Source organism: Symphodus melops (assembly GCF_947650265.1).
Source record: "Symphodus melops genome assembly, chromosome: 11".
NCBI lineage: Eukaryota > Metazoa > Chordata > Actinopteri > Labriformes > Labridae > Symphodus > Symphodus melops.
Genome location: NC_136701.1, coordinates 23,950,716 through 23,965,927, shown reverse-complemented (window position 1 = coordinate 23,965,927; position 15,212 = coordinate 23,950,716). Strand labels below are relative to the sequence as shown.

Below are 15,212 nucleotides of genomic sequence, written 5' to 3'. Positions count from 1 at the left end.
AATTTCCCCTTTTAGGGCCAAGCACAATTCAATCTGTTCTGACTTCAGCTGTTTCTCAGTGTTTGTTCTGTTCTTCTGATATATCGGGGTCATTCTTCATAAACAGTACCTCTAACTGTGAGGTTAAAGTTCACGTGAGAGCTTTCATACATTCACACTTTTCCTTTAAACTCTGTTTCTACCTTAATTTAAACGTTAATGTTTGTTTCACAGTTGAAGATTGCAGTTGGATTTGAACAAATGAAGGTTTAACGATCCGGCTCAAACAAGAATTTTTCTTCAAGTTGATTTATTTACTAATTACATTACCACTGATACCAACATGTAGCCAGTAATTAAAGTGCATTTTGTTTATCTGCAGTTTTTTTTCGGTTGCGTAGATCCAAATTCTTCTGCAAACTGAGCTCATAATTATCCCGTACTTTATAACAGAACTTTATTTAAGTCATGGATCTGATCTTCCAAAACTGCTGATTAAAGCTTTAAATGTCTTGAGGATGCTACACGGTCAATGACTGATGGTTGATGGAGCTGAGTCAGTGCGGCCTCCTGCTGCAGACCTGCACTGCCCTCTGCTGGTGACAAAAACAAGGCCAACGTGTAGCTGCAGCATAAAGACGACACATCACACATGATAAGTTTTAACATTTCTCAAGTTGAAGTTTAATGTTAATTCCATGCTGTGTTTCAGTCAGAATACAGATGGTACTTGTGGCTCCGGTGAGAACATCCAGTAGTACAAATCAGATTCACGTTACACATACTGAACAGGAGGAGGAGAGGAGTCGGAAAGAGACGGAGAGAGTCGAGACGAGGAAACCTGAAAGAGTCAGGGGAGTAAAGATACAGCAGGCCTCTTTTTCCCAAACCTTTTTTTTTTTTTTTAAATGTTTTTTTTTTTAACTTATATAGTGCCAATGCAAATCTGCATTACGTTACAATCAAGAGTGTTTGAGCATTCCCCTCCCACGCACACGGTTTGTCTGCTAAAAAGCCATTACCTAACTATCTGCAATTAGCTGAAGCTCTACAGCCTCGCAGCACAATACTTGGTCCGAGAGTGGACGAGAATAGAGGTCAGAGTTAAGCTAAGAGAGAGAGAGAGTGGGGGGGGGGGGGGGGGGGGGGAGAGAGACATTCTGCTTCTTGTAGTTTTTTTAATAATAAAAAAATAATAACACTAATGATGTTGACGGAGCACGTTTCGGTAACCACAAAGTAAAGAGGGCACTTAGTTTCTTCCTAAAAAGCTTTAAATGCATCCCTTTTAAACCTCCGCTCACTGCTCTCCTGAATCTGCAAACAGAAATGTTTTTAACCGACTAAAGCGAGGACGACAAACTGTTCGTAAACACACATACACGGGAAAAAACAGCAAAGAATCGTCTTCAAATAAACTCTTGCATATGTGTGTGTGTGTTACAAATACAGGCGAGCGTACTTGGCAACAGATGACACAGCAAAGTGAAGCGAAAAATAAAAACGGTAAAAGAGAGGACAGGAACCTTGAAGGGTACAGGCTTGCAAAAAATAAAGGTAAAACCCCGGGGAGGAGTGGAGATGGAGACCCGGGAGAGGACGTGCATACGAGGAGGAAGGAGAGAGAGAGAGAGAGAGAGAGAGAGAGAGACAGAGAGAGAGAGAGAGAACTGCAGGATGAACCCAGCGGAAAAGTGTGGCTGGGGAAAGGATCTAGAGCTGGGAGGAGAGAAACAATGGAGGAAGAAGAAGAAGAGGAGGAGGAAGAGGAGGGTTTGTCTCGTGTTGTTCGGTCTCACTGGTTCTCTTCCCCCGCATCTTGCAGTGGTTCTTTGTTCTGTTCTTCACCTGAGAGAAGGACAGGAAGAAGGAACAGTTAGTTATGGAGGCTGCGGAGAGAATCTTTACACGATGACCAATGACAGGTGTAGCACGGTGCGTAGCGCTCGCTGTTAGAACAAACCGAGTTATTTACGGCCAACAGACGAGAGCATGTTGTGATTCAAAAAGTGCAAAAATAGTGAGAAGACAGTCAAACGTCACACAGGTGCCGTTTTGTAGCGTGTAAACTGGGAGGATCTTCGTTGTGATCTGTTGGTTCGTCGGTCACAACTAGAATTTTAAAGCTCTTCAGTTTAAACGAAAACGTCCAGTTTAAGGTTCTAAATCCACTCTGGTCCTGTATTAAAGGGAACAGCGTAACAAGGAAGTACTGAAGAGCTGCTGATGTGTCCCGACCTGAAGAGTCACCTCATCCCAGCGGCCATCGGAGGAATTTAAAAACAAAAATCTAAAGCAAATATTCTGATTTTGCTGCTCTCGTCTAAAAATGGTCAATTCTGGTTGTTTTTTCATTTTGGATTTTAAAAATTACGACCAGTACTTTAAGTTTTCTGTTGTCTTTTTCATCAGTAGGAGGTTCACTGGTTTTAAAAGTCTAGACATGAGGTCGCTGTTGTCCTGACGTGCTCCGTGTGTGTCGCTCTCTGTGATGGACGACGCCGGGAGTTTGTCCCTGGAGAAGGACGGATTTTAGTTTGACTCATTTTAACACCTGTAAGAAATCATTCTCCACCTCCTGCAGGCCCAGAGTCCTCATCAGCACCTGCTACACAGTTTGAATGTGACGAGAAGGGACGGCTGAAGGATGCTCAGAAAAAGCAAATCCACAGTGAGCTCAAAGGGAAGGTGAAGGTGCTGAGTCCCCTCTCTGCGTTTCACTGTTTACAACATTGAATAAAGATCTAAGCTGTCGTTTCATGCTTTCATGCTCATTTCAGAAAATTAGGGGAACTGAAATTGTGCAGAGCAAACACGACGTAAAGAGGAGTAAGTGTGTTAGTGCTCGGCTCACACACACACACACGTTAGTGAGTGAATCACACGACAAGCTGCAGTGTTTATACACACCGAGTCGACGTGCACGACAGCGAGCTCGGCTCAGATTTAGTGGAAGGGGCTCAAATGTGGAACCTGTGCGGCTGGTTGCTTAGAAAGGTTACCACGGAGACCGCACAGCCATCCGTGTAATGAAGAATTAAGAGGCGCGGATAACAAAAGGCGGAGAATCCGTCGTGATGAAAATAGAAAGTGCTCGTTAGCACCACGGCTAGCTGGGATGTGAAAGGGGCAAAAAAAAGAAGAAAGCCACAGGAGACGTGGCAGCAGCAGAGTCGTCGTGCTCACAGGCTGCTTCTGTTTACACACACACACACACACACACACACACACACACACACACACACACACACACACACACACACACACACACACACACACACACACACACACACACACACACACACACACACACACACACACACACACACACACACACACACACACACACACACACACACACACACACACACACACACACACACACACACACACACACACACACACACACACACAGCTGGGTGAGACGCGGCTGACGAGCACTGACGAGGAACAGGGTGTTCGCAAGATGTCCGAGTCCACGACACGGGGCTAAAATAATCACAGTGAGAGGAGTCATGGTGACACAAGTTGTCTCTCTCTTGTTTCTGCTAATGTTTTCACTTCCATCCTTCGCTCACTTGTCTCTGCTGTAACGTGACCAAGACAAAGAGGGAAAAAGCTCAAAATAAGCAGAAAAATACTCAATAATAATCAATGTATGCATAAATGTACGCATGTCCTGGATCACAACCTCGCTCATAACGATGCCGACATGTTTTAAAGATCCTTACATGATACCTCTGTTGACGCTGACAGCGTTGTGTTAACGGCGTGGACGACTGACGCCGGCTACATGCTGAAGGTTCAAGCTGCAAACGGACTTTTTAGAACAATATTCACCAGGAACTCGAGTCCAGCGGTCTCGCTCACGTCAGTCTGCGTCTCCTGAATCACGCCGTCTTCACTTACTGAGGTCAAGAGTGTACACAGCCGATAGACTCAATATTTAAATTCTCGTTCAGGTTTGAGAAGAGCGATGGAAGCCCTAAAAGCGTCCGTGTGTCGTCATATTAAAGTATTTTAAAAGCCGTCGTTTTAAGGGACACCGTACACGACGTGGGCTTTGACCCTGACGACATGACATCACTCAGCAGTCTCGTACGTGTGCACAGGAAGGTGAAGATCAGGTCAGAAAACCACGTCATCTCTCAAACAAAGGCGGTTAGTGAGGAGCGTCAGCGTGGAGAGACAGTCTGAGGAGGAATGACTTACAAAATACACTCGTACAACGGAGGAAGAGTGAAGGAAGAGGACGGTCCTTAAGACTCTGGAGAGGAGCGAGGGAGAGACGAGAGCTGATTAGAGGGAGTGAGTGAGAGTCGAGGCTGGGAGAGGAACCACCGTGTGACGGTGGGAAAGGTTAGAGGAGATGTTAGCCACTTCTAAAAACGCTTCTCTGAAAAACACTTAAAAGTCAGGAGTGACGCTCGCGGCTTCTGTCGAAAGAAAGGAAATGATCTCTCACCGTCTCCCTGCACGTCTGAGGTCCATAGTGTCAAGTTGTCACGTAGCAACTGCATGATAAGTGTTGAGTCCTTATAGCTCTCCTCGCTCAGCGTGTCCAGTTCTGCAATGGCGTTGTCGAACGCCACCTTGGCCAAACTGTGAGGAGGGAGAGGGGGGGGGGGGGGAGGAGAGAGAGAGAGAGAGAGAGAGAGAGAGAGAGAGAGAGAGAGAGAGAGAGAGAGAGAGAGAGAGAGAGAGTTACACTCGACACAAAGGAAGCGTACGCTGAAGGACATGTTACACAGACCCATCAATGGACAGACGTCCTGCAGCGTCCTCAGCCAACCGCTGGGACACGACGTCTCCTTTAACGTGAGACTCAAGTTCAACACTTCAGTGATGATTCAGCCCAACATGAATGAACCTTTTCTTTTCTTATAAGTACATGAACTCTCAGCGCTCTCACTTATTCTTTTATCAGTTTTTATTCAACTTTGATCTAATAATCTATTTTTATTTCATGGATTTACTTCATGATTCATCAGTTCTTGTTGTGCACATTCGGCCTGCACGAAGTGAGAAAAATGTGCACTAACATTGTGATCAGTGTGGATATCATTATCTCCCTCACACAGTTTCTGTCCCTCTGCTGTTCTTCCCTCTAATCCAAAAATCAATTAAAAAAAACAGAGCTCCGTGTGCACTTATTAATCTGGGAGTAGCCGACACTTCAGCTTCATCTGACTGCAGCCAAACGGAGTGAACACACGACGGCACGCAGGCGCCCGTTAAACAGGAGTAATGTAAACGTGCTGCGACAGAAAGCATCGTTTAACCACATTAGAGGGTTTCTCATTCATTCATATTTATTTCATTTGTTTATTTATATCGTGCAAAAAAATAAAATAAAAATAGAAACTCCCTGTCTGAGGGCACGCGTCATTAAATAACACCAGCCGTGTAGCTGGCCTTTAACTCGCTTAACGTGGCGCTCTACAGAAGGGATGATGGGGTTATTAAGGATAAAAAAAACGCATCATCTTTAAAAAACAAGTAAAACAGGTGAGTGAAATCGTCACCCTCTTTTTAGTTTCAGTTTGCTTCCCAGTGTCTGCTGAGAAGAAAATAAATCCCCCCGCCTTCCAAATTCTTGACCCCGTCCCCCTGCAACTGGCTGACCTTTTGTGTCTCCAGTTTGGCACTGGGCTAAAGAGCACAGTCTGAAGGCTCAAAGGAGATGAAGAGTTCAGTTTCTCCTGCACCGTGAACAAGCCGTCACATTAGAACCATTGTTTTTATTACTTCTACCTCCAACAGACGGGCAGAGCACCCCGATACAAAAGAAGAACGCCGTTCATTTGAGTTCTTCTGCAGCATTTAGCAGTGACATCACAAACCAACGGCAGGTAAACGGGGTCAACGGTCACACCTACCCGCAGGCGCGGTCTGGCGAGTTGAGGATTTCATAATAGAAAACAGAAAAGTTAAGGGCCAGTCCCAGGCGGATGGGGTGCGTTGGAGGGAGTTCGATCATGGCGATGTCGCTAGCAGCTTTATACGCAACCAAACTGTTCTCTGCTGCCTCCTTCCTGTCGTTGCCTGTGGCGAACTCTGCCAGGTACCGGTGGTAATCTCCCTTCCTGAGCACAGGGAGCAAAGTGTTCAGACATGACAACGTCAACACGCGTGCAGCTCAAACACGGAGCCTGGAACAGGAAGTGACATCAGAGCAGAGAATTACATCGACATACAAACAAACATGATTTGAATCTTTTCAGTATTACCGATCACAGTCACAGGGTCGTCGCTGATTGGTGACTTCACATAGTGAACCGAGGTAACACAGGTTTAATTATTATATATACCATTTAAAGGTCGTGCGGAGGAAAGAGGATGAATCTGGACAGGAAATGTGAGGTACGTACATTTTGTAGTAGAAAACCTTGGACTCTCCCGTGACAGCCGCTAAGATCAGGTGCTTGTCCAGTACGTCCAGGATGTCGTTACAGATTGATTTCAGCTCTTTCTCAACCTGCGGGAAAAAAAGAACAACACACAAGAGGGGACGTTTAGGGGTCTGAGGGGTCTCACACGCAACCTTCAAGGGGCTCACTCTGTATGGGTGTCAGAGCTGAAGGAGCCGGACTGGACACATAGGACCGGGTGAGGCTCTGTGCTTCATATCCAGAGGATTCTGACTGCTGAATAAGTGATGCGCTTGTGTTTGCAGACTTTTAGAAGAAGAAGAAAGGGGGGGGGGGGGGGGGGGTTGGTTGCAGTTCAAAGCCGATTACTGCTCTCCGCTTAGACTGAACATCAAATATCAGAGTCAAAGTGTTGAGACTAACAGTGGCTAATTACAAAACATCAATTTCTTCTTCTTCTCTGGTTCCAAGTATTGATCGTCCTCTCTAATATCCCGCCGACCATCACGGATACATGATTTAAAAGTTGGCAGGAACAGACGGGGCGGTCTTCATCAGAGGAGACACTTCAACCATCACTAAGTGGACGACAGCTCTCGGAGGATCTGATGGGTCCTGTCACAGTTTATGTTCATGTCATTAGACAGCTATCTTAAAATGCAGCATTAAGTAGGCTGGTAGACAGAATCTAAAGCTCTGACATGACTATCGATACAGCAGCAATAATTATAGAAATCTAAGGCAGCCAATATTGGGTGACTTCTTTAACCTACGTTGCAGGTAAACTTCTGAACAAACAATAACTCGTCTCTTTGGCTGGGGGAGACGCGTCGCTTTTCAAAACATTGGTACTTCTTGATATTATTTATGATTTTAAAAATGAAGACTGTTTTGTTTAACGACTCATCGAAAGGTATCGAAGAAGAAGCAGGGTTGGAAATTTTCCACCTGTCCGCCATCAAACGCGGCCGTATTTTTCACAGTGAAGGTAAAATAATAAGTGAGGCAGCGATGGATTCATCGTGCCGCCCGAACATACAGGCAGAGGCTGCAGACGTAACAGTAACTGGAATATCTCCAGCTGGTCAATGACGGAGTTCTCGCATATAATAGTCTAAGTGCAGAGTCTTTGCACAAACCTGGAGAAACAAAGACATGAAAGCAGAAAGTCTCAGCTGGAGGGCCAAGAAGTGGGTACGAGTAAAATAAGACAACCTTCACACCGAGCTGTGGGAAACATCTCTTATCCTTCATTAGTCATATGAAATGTCTCCCCTCACTGAATCAACGCAGTGGTGCCCCCAGCGCCTGGCAGCTGGTCTGCGGCAGGAGTGGAGAAAAATGCATTTAAAAGCTGACTCATGGCTGCTGCCTACCTCATTATTTCCCTCGGACGAGCGCTGGTGGGTTGTGAAACCTCCCCGTGTCTCCGTCTCCGAGTGGAGAGGTCAGTGGAGGAGAGTTTTAAAAGGCGCTGCCAAAGAGACTAAAGCTCGGCTGGCATCGTGCCGAGCCGATATGGAAACTAGACTTCCTGAAGGGTGAAACCTCACCTCTGTCCATTGGAAGAAACGAGGAGGGCTGGAACATCAAAGAGTTGGACGTAAATCCGCGTGAGATGGAGTTTTCTCCTGTGAGTCTGATTCTAAACATTTGTTAGGATCACCGTAAAACCTGGAATATAGGACGCACTATAGGACCGTATTGTTCCTCTCTAACACTGGCAGTGTCCTGTGTACCGGTGTGACCAATCCAGTTTAAAAATGCTGACACATTACTGAGGAAGTGCAGCTTAGTGAGGCTAATGAGAAATCGTGCCCGTTCATTGTGTATCGCTGGGAGACAGAGCGACGCGGACCAGGCCGGCGACGCCACTAAAAACAGGCGGAGCTGAAAGAGCGACACACAGGAAGGCAGTTTCAACCTTTTCATCGCTCAGATCCCGACAGGTCACTCAGGCTCAGGTCACTACGTCAGCTCGGCGTGCAGAAAAGGACTTTTAGGTTCTCAGCAAATCATCAGATTGAAGTCTTGACAACATCAATGTTTATCTGTAGCTGGGATTCAAGCTCGTGTCTACATGAGTTGATGCACAGCTAGACAAAGAAAGGAAGGTGTGGAGAAACATCGGACACAGAATCTTGTCAGCTCGGTTAGATTTGGGACAAAAACAGCTTCTGACCGTTTTCCTGTATTCTCGGATCATCTTTAGTTTGTCCTCTCCGCCTTTGTTTTCTTCTTTCTGTTCCAGGCTGCTGATTATCCTCCAGGAGGCTCTCCTGGCTCCGATCACGTTCTTGTAGGCTACAGACAGCAGGTTCCTCTCCTCCACCGACAGCTCCACGTCCATACTGGCCACATTCTTCATCGACTCCACCATTTCTGCGACACAGGGAAACAAACGACATGAGCGAGCAGCTTTCACACGGGTCAGAGCTGATCGTCTTCTCTGATTATCTCGTAGTGCGAGTGGCATGATGATCCAACCTCAACGTCTCTGATCTGCTCAGAGATCGTCGATTTTTACAAACCATGTTTGATATTTAGGATTTACAATCTGGACGGTTATCATGAAGCCACGAGAGACGAGGGAGGACAGAAGTGAGGAACGGGGGAAGGAAGCAATCAGACACATGCATCATTTACAATCTGACCTCCGACTCGTGCAGAAGGATGCACAACACGTCTGCGTCTCCTCAGACGAGTTTGATTTTATTAAAAATGCCTTTTCCTCTCAACACAGAACATTTCACTCGCAAACGTAACTGCCGGCTCCATCGCTTAGATGAGGTCACGATAATCTTAGTTAAATCATGTAGTATGTCATGCGCCCTCATCTTGTGTGTGAGCTTGTTTGAGATTATGAAGACGAATACACAATGAGTACCTGGGACTCTGCGCCGAACAGTAACTCCAGTGAGACGATGGAAACTGTTTAAGGTTACAGAAGCACAGAGCTGAGCCGGACCTGACGGTTTGTTTTTAGCTTTAACACCTCGTCTTCAAGGTGACTCAGTCGGGTGCGATGTGAGGAATGAATATAGAATCAAGGGATCAATTGGCTGAAGAAGCGACTAATCAGCACAACAAACCGTTTCCATGGAGACTGAGATAAAACAGGCACAATATGGAGCCTCTTCAAATCGAGTGACAGGCGTTCAAGGAGACGTGCAGAAACAAACAATGGAGTATAATTAAGCTGGTTGTGCAACTGTCAGTGAAACATTTCACCTAAAATCATGAGACCATATTTTATAATTATAAGCTGAATGTGAAAATGCAACATTGCTTGATAACCTAATGTGTGAAAGGCAAATAGGAGGCTTTACTCATCTTTGTTTTTAGTTGTTAAAACAAACAGAGGCGTACGCTGACTGGTCACACCTCGCATGCTAAAGCTGCTAGCCTGAAGGTAAGAGCAGAGCGTCAATCATTTGGTTTTTAACTTCACCAGGCAGGGTGGCGTTCTCTGCAGAGGCCAATAGCAGAGCTCAATGCAGCATGCTGGAGAAACCTGATACACAGAGGTGGAAGCCAGGAGGAGAGCACTATGCTGGCTCCGACCACTTAACCCTGCAGACCGTCGGCTCTCAGAGAAACCACGATGACCTCGCCGTGCTTTTTCAACTCTCTCAGCAGTTTTAAGGTTTAACGCGTGAAGTCGTCGCCATCACGACGGCCTAACACTCGCTGTTTAGTCAGGAAGACGGACAGGGAGTCAGCTACACGCTTTCCTGCCCGTCTTGTATGAAACTTTACGCTTACAGACCAACAAAACAAAGAAAACGTTCAAATGTTTCAACAGTCAAATAATGCAACCAAATTACATTTTAAAAATGAGGCTTGTTGTTGATTCTATACATTTGCAGTCTCCTTTTTTTATGTGCAGAAAAATATGTTTTAACACCACATTCTAGTGTTTAGGCGTCTCAAAGCACCGCAGGTCACACGTCCACGTTCACACTCTGATGGTAGAGGCTGCATCAGGAGTCACACTCATCCCATTCACACACATTCAGTCCTCCACCATCACTGAAGCAGCAGAGCAACTTGGGGTTAAGAGTCTTACAGTTGGCTTCGGCCTCGGGATCAGGGTACGAGTGGCAGCTGGATCTGGAAGCCTTATATTTTTAACGACACTGATGATATCGTGATCATCGATGATAACGTCTCCAGGAAGAGGTAACACGCAGTTTTAATATTTTGCCAATAGTTTTTTGTTTATTATTCTAACTTTGCGTTTTTGTTTTAACCGAGGCAACGATTGGTCGAGTTGCTAAAACTACAACATGCATGGCCGTTGCTGCTGTTGCCATGGAGACTAGGCCTCCCATCGTAGGGTGGTACTGAACTGATGTCGGTTTTAAAGTTTATATTGAAGAGATGTAAGCTGCAGATACTGTTTCCATCTCGTTTCTTTGGGTGTTTCACTTTTCACACACACAGGCTTCAACCCTCCATTTAGTTTAAATCGGAGAAGCAGAAGGGAGTTGTTCGCCTTTTATGCGGGTGATTAATTTCAGGCTGACCTTAGCTGTTCGAGTGCTCTCACTGTGAATCTAAGTTACATTGTCTTCAGGAGAAACCAAGAAGACTTGGACTTCCTGAACCAGGATCGCCTAAAATAGCTCCTTCTACTTTGCAACTCTCGAACCCCCACATGGAAACCAACTTCTAGGGTTGCTACAAAAGGACGTTACAGTCAGTCTTCAGAGCTGCTCTCGGTGTGGTCTATGCTATAAAAAGCTTTGCTCTTTAACAAGATAAAATCCTGTGTTTGCAAAGTGGCAGTAACTAACATTTCAATACCTCCTTACAGCTACGATCATGAACTTCACGTCATCGCTGGTTTTGGATTGATGAGTTGTTTGATCTACTTAAGGCTGGAAATGTTCATAAATGGTGTCTTAAAAGCAAAGGTGACTGCTGTCGTGGAAAAGAGAAGAGATCAGATAATTGCATTGAAGACGCTTACAACGGTCCACCAATTTGATTTGGACCAAGTTTGTTGGTGTAAATTTGCAGCTATGTCCCAAACGCTGTTGATGAAGCTTGCAGCTCATCTCTAAGGGGGACGTAACATGCTATGTTATGGATACTACAATACAGGACACTGTCCATGACATGTCTGTTGTGGGGGGTTTTTGGGTGGGGGTGGGGTATTTTGGGACAAAGACACTCAAACAATAAGCCTTTATTAGACGTTCTGTCCATGGGACAACATTTCCGGCTCAGCTAAAAAGCGTTCACATCTTTCACAGATAGTTTAGTTTGCATCCGTTTGGGGTTTTTGCACAAACTGAAAAAGCACATTTTAATAAGTGATTGGCAGCAAAACATCCTTTATTACCGATTTGACGGGTTTGATGAGATATAAAATTAAATCCAGGATGTCCATTTTGAGAAACGGACCCCAAGATTTTAGACTTTTTTTGATTAAAAAAAATCTGCAAGTTATGCACAACTCCAAGAGAGGGGTTAAAAACTCTGTAGATCATATTGTAGTCTTACTAACCCGAGCACGCCTCACACGTAGTCTGCAGACACTTCTAAAAGAATAACAGCAACTGATACAAACAGATGAAGATCAAGCAAAACCTAACGCTGTGACGTCCAGCGGATACTAAAGCTTCATCAAACGATACGTTAACAGCCCATGTGGCCATTTTGTAAACTGTCAGTGCTTTACTTTATCATAATTATGGGGAGAGGCTGCAGACAAAGCAGGAAGCAGAAACCCATGATACCCTCTCCATGTCTGAAAGCAACTTTTCTCTTTTCTGACAGCTCCCTGAGGGGCTTCCAGACAAACACTGCTGGGTTGTTATGAATTAAGTACGTTAAAACATTCATGTCTACTCTCTGAAAAGGTGAGCTCCACACTTACACTGGAGAATCACAGCTCGTACTGTAAATAGTTCTGAACATGTATGCAGGGTGTGTTGCTGTGACCGAGAGACAAAAGGCCACCTGAGTTAAAATGACTTTGTGCTGAGAGATAAATTGCCCTGATATTGAAAGTTGACTGCAGAATATCGCTCCTGAAGTTTGTTTTTCCTATTACAGACATTGTTCCCCAGCACTTCACCAGTAGCCTTCTTGTGTACACAGTCGATGTGTTTTATGGGCATAAATTGATGCGATGCCATGTTTGGTCAGTGTCTTGCTCTGACACGTTACACAATAAAGGACATGCCGCTGGGAGCAGCTGTGCACACTTCAGTAGGGATGCTACGACCAGTTAATGGACAGAAACTAAGAAGAAACCATTGTTGATTGTTCCTGAAGAAGTCAAATTCACATGCAAGAGTCGAAGAAATGTTAGCGACTCTTCTGTGTCCTTTGTCTTTCTTAGCTTTTGAACTTACCATACAGAAATTAAAAGACATTAAAAAGACTTCAAAAGATGGATACAATTTGTTTTCCCTGACAAAAAAAGAGACCAGAAAACAAAATTTCAGATATTTTTTTCGCAGTTAAAAAACAGAAGGAAAAATGGTGAGTTCGAGGCCCTTCCCGAATTTGACCAGTTCCTTGGTGAGTTTTTTCTGGTAGCTCATTGGTGCTACAACTGTCCATCATTTGACTCATGTCCGCTGGCCTCATTAGAGCAGCGTTGATATCACCGTGGTTACCATTTCATTTTTTTTTTAAATTAATTTTAATGAAGCGTTGTTCCAAAACTGATACTCTCATGAAAAAAAGAGATAAACACATTAAACGATTTGTTACAAAAACAATCCTTGAATTCATCTAAAGCCTTAAAACTTAAAATCAGTGCCACTTTGAGATGTTATTAGATTTATGTCAGGGTGGACCGTTATGTGTATGCATCTATATCTATATAAACTGTAATTGACTGGAAAGTGTCCAGAGAGTAAATTTAGTTTAGTTTTATTATTCTATTTCGAAAATGTGAAGAAATAAGTGAGGGAAAAAAAATCAATATTAACAAGAACTTTTGTGTTATGAAATGAATAAACAAAATGTTTAAACAATGTAACATTTCAGAAAAGTAGTAATAAGAATAAACTGATTTATTACTACCCCTTCTCCCACTTAATCACATATTACTGCCGTTTCAATTTATTACATATATAGTTTAGACAGTTTTTTTTTAAAGTAAATTTAAAGGGTTGATTTGGCAGGGTCGTATTTAAAGTGGGGATGCACATTTTGTCGGTGTAGAAATGGTGTCTGTGCCATATTTTGAATAGGACGCATTTATCACCATAACACCTTCTTCCACAACATTACAGTGGGAGCGTTACGTTTGCTCACACTGTGGCCAACTTTATATATGATACACATTTAAACCGCCTCTATCAGGATACGTGAATTTAGCTCGGTTTTACACGAGTAAAAAGGGATGGACGTGTCCTTGGGGTGTGTGAGCGTTTGCTGTATTTTTTGTTGTTGACGCGTGTCGTCGGCTGAAGAAAGGCTAGCCAACTTGTAAGCATTGGTTGCTCATGCTAGCCCGCTCGCGAACTTGCAGTAAACGTCAACGGGCAGCGGAGCGCGTGTCGCGTAGAACGTGCGTTCCATTCGAGGTGATAGCCGTTAAATTTAAAAACGGCAACTGATTCATCTCCGCCATTTTGTGTCCTGCTCAGCATTTCCATGTGAACTGCTTTACCTGCGTCTGCGAGCCCCCCCACGCTAGGAGGAGGAGGAGGAGGAGGGGGGGGAGAGGGGCCAGGCACTGGTACTTTAATGTGGGCACTTACCATCGTATCTCTCCGCTTGCTCGGCGAGTTTCGCCTGGTAAACTAGATCCGTCCGGTCCGTCATGGTGCTCGGGTGTGGGGACTGCTCACGTCCCGGTGGGGAGGAAAAAAAGGGGGGAAGATTCTCGAATCTGCTGCTCCTCGGCGAGTCCTACTGGTTTGGTGGATCAGCAGCAACACTACGGTCGCTCCGCTGAACCGAAGACCCACCACCGGTAGCACTGGCGTAAAGATGGCGTCGGTGCTACATCCGGGAAACCCACGCACGCAGGCAGGCAGGCAGGCAGCAGTCTTCTTCTACGCCTACACAGTCCCACTCCAGAAATAAACCACTCCAATTAAATCTTAATAAATAACAGAAAATTAAGTGTGAATGGAAACCTATTTAAACGTGTGCTCTGTTGTAGTTACTGTTTTAATCTACGTGTATATAAAACAAACAGCATTACATTTTTTTTAAAATTTGGACTTAAAGGAGACATTATGAAAAATCCTCTTTTAGTATTTTTTAACATTTATTTGGTTAACCTGAGTGTCTACTGATCCACAAAATGTGAAATAAATCCATCCAGTCGTTTTTTTGTGGTTTGCATAAGTTTTGCATCACAGAGAAAATGCTCAGTTTAAAATTTGCCCCCCTTGTGATGTCACAGTGAGATTCTGATGAAAAAGGTTTTTTATATAAATGCAGGAAACAAAATAAGGCATTCACAAGAAAATCTCCTTTTGAGAGTGTGTGCAGCTCCACACACCTGACACTCACCTTCGAATGTTTATATTCAATTTATTCCTTTAGATCGATCGATCGATTGATCGATAGATATAGATAATTGATCCCGAGGAAAATTCAAGAATGCACAGGGGAGGCATCATATGTGCCTTATATAGCCTACCCTACATCAAGGAATTACTAATATGGATACAGAAAGTGAGCACAAAAGTCAATGTGAATGGCAAATAACCGCAGACTATGCTGCATGTTTAAGTCAGATTTACTGTTTCACACTCGGCTTAATGAAGACCACCAAACATATGCTACATCTTCTCAGCAGACTGTCTTCTTTATAAATATCACTCATAATGTGGGAGGTGAAATTGAAGCTTGTTTATGCATAGGTGTTGTTTATGTTTC

At 44.3% G+C, this 15,212-nt stretch overlaps 1 protein-coding gene across 2 annotated transcripts; it reads right to left on the bottom strand.

Annotated features, from left to right (window-relative positions):
* Positions 1–635: 635 nt before the first annotated feature.
* LOC306831151 (14-3-3 protein epsilon) lies at positions 636–14,368 on the bottom strand. 2 transcript variants are annotated; one of them, XM_079355091.1, is made up of 7 exons: positions 14,081–14,368; positions 8,533–8,732; positions 6,351–6,457; positions 5,859–6,065; positions 4,445–4,581; positions 4,192–4,246; positions 636–1,827 (listed from the first exon to the last, which is right to left on the bottom strand). In XM_079355091.1, the coding sequence occupies exons 1-6, from the start codon at positions 14,142–14,144 to the stop codon at positions 4,239–4,241; spliced, it is 723 nt and encodes a 240-aa protein (XP_079211217.1). In that variant the 5' UTR covers positions 14,145–14,368; the 3' UTR covers positions 636–1,827; positions 4,192–4,238. The 2 variants fall into 2 exon arrangements, with proteins under 2 accessions (XP_079211217.1, XP_079211216.1); XM_079355090.1 differs by lacking the exon at positions 4,192–4,246 and having other exon boundaries at positions 14,081–14,367.
* Positions 14,369–15,212: the final 844 nt, after the last annotated feature.

Coding starts and splice junctions, on each gene's coding strand:
- LOC306831151 (XM_079355090.1), bottom strand. CDS start 14,144: ATGACGGACCGGACGGATCTAGTTTACCAGGCGAAACTCGCCGAGCAA. Junction 8,733..14,080: donor GCAAGCGGAGAGATACGATG/GTAAGTGCCCAC, acceptor CCTGTGTCGCAG/AAATGGTGGAGTCGATGAAG. Junction 6,458..8,532: donor TCCGAGAATACAGGAAAACG/GTCAGAAGCTGT, acceptor TTTTTCCCGCAG/GTTGAGAAAGAGCTGAAATC.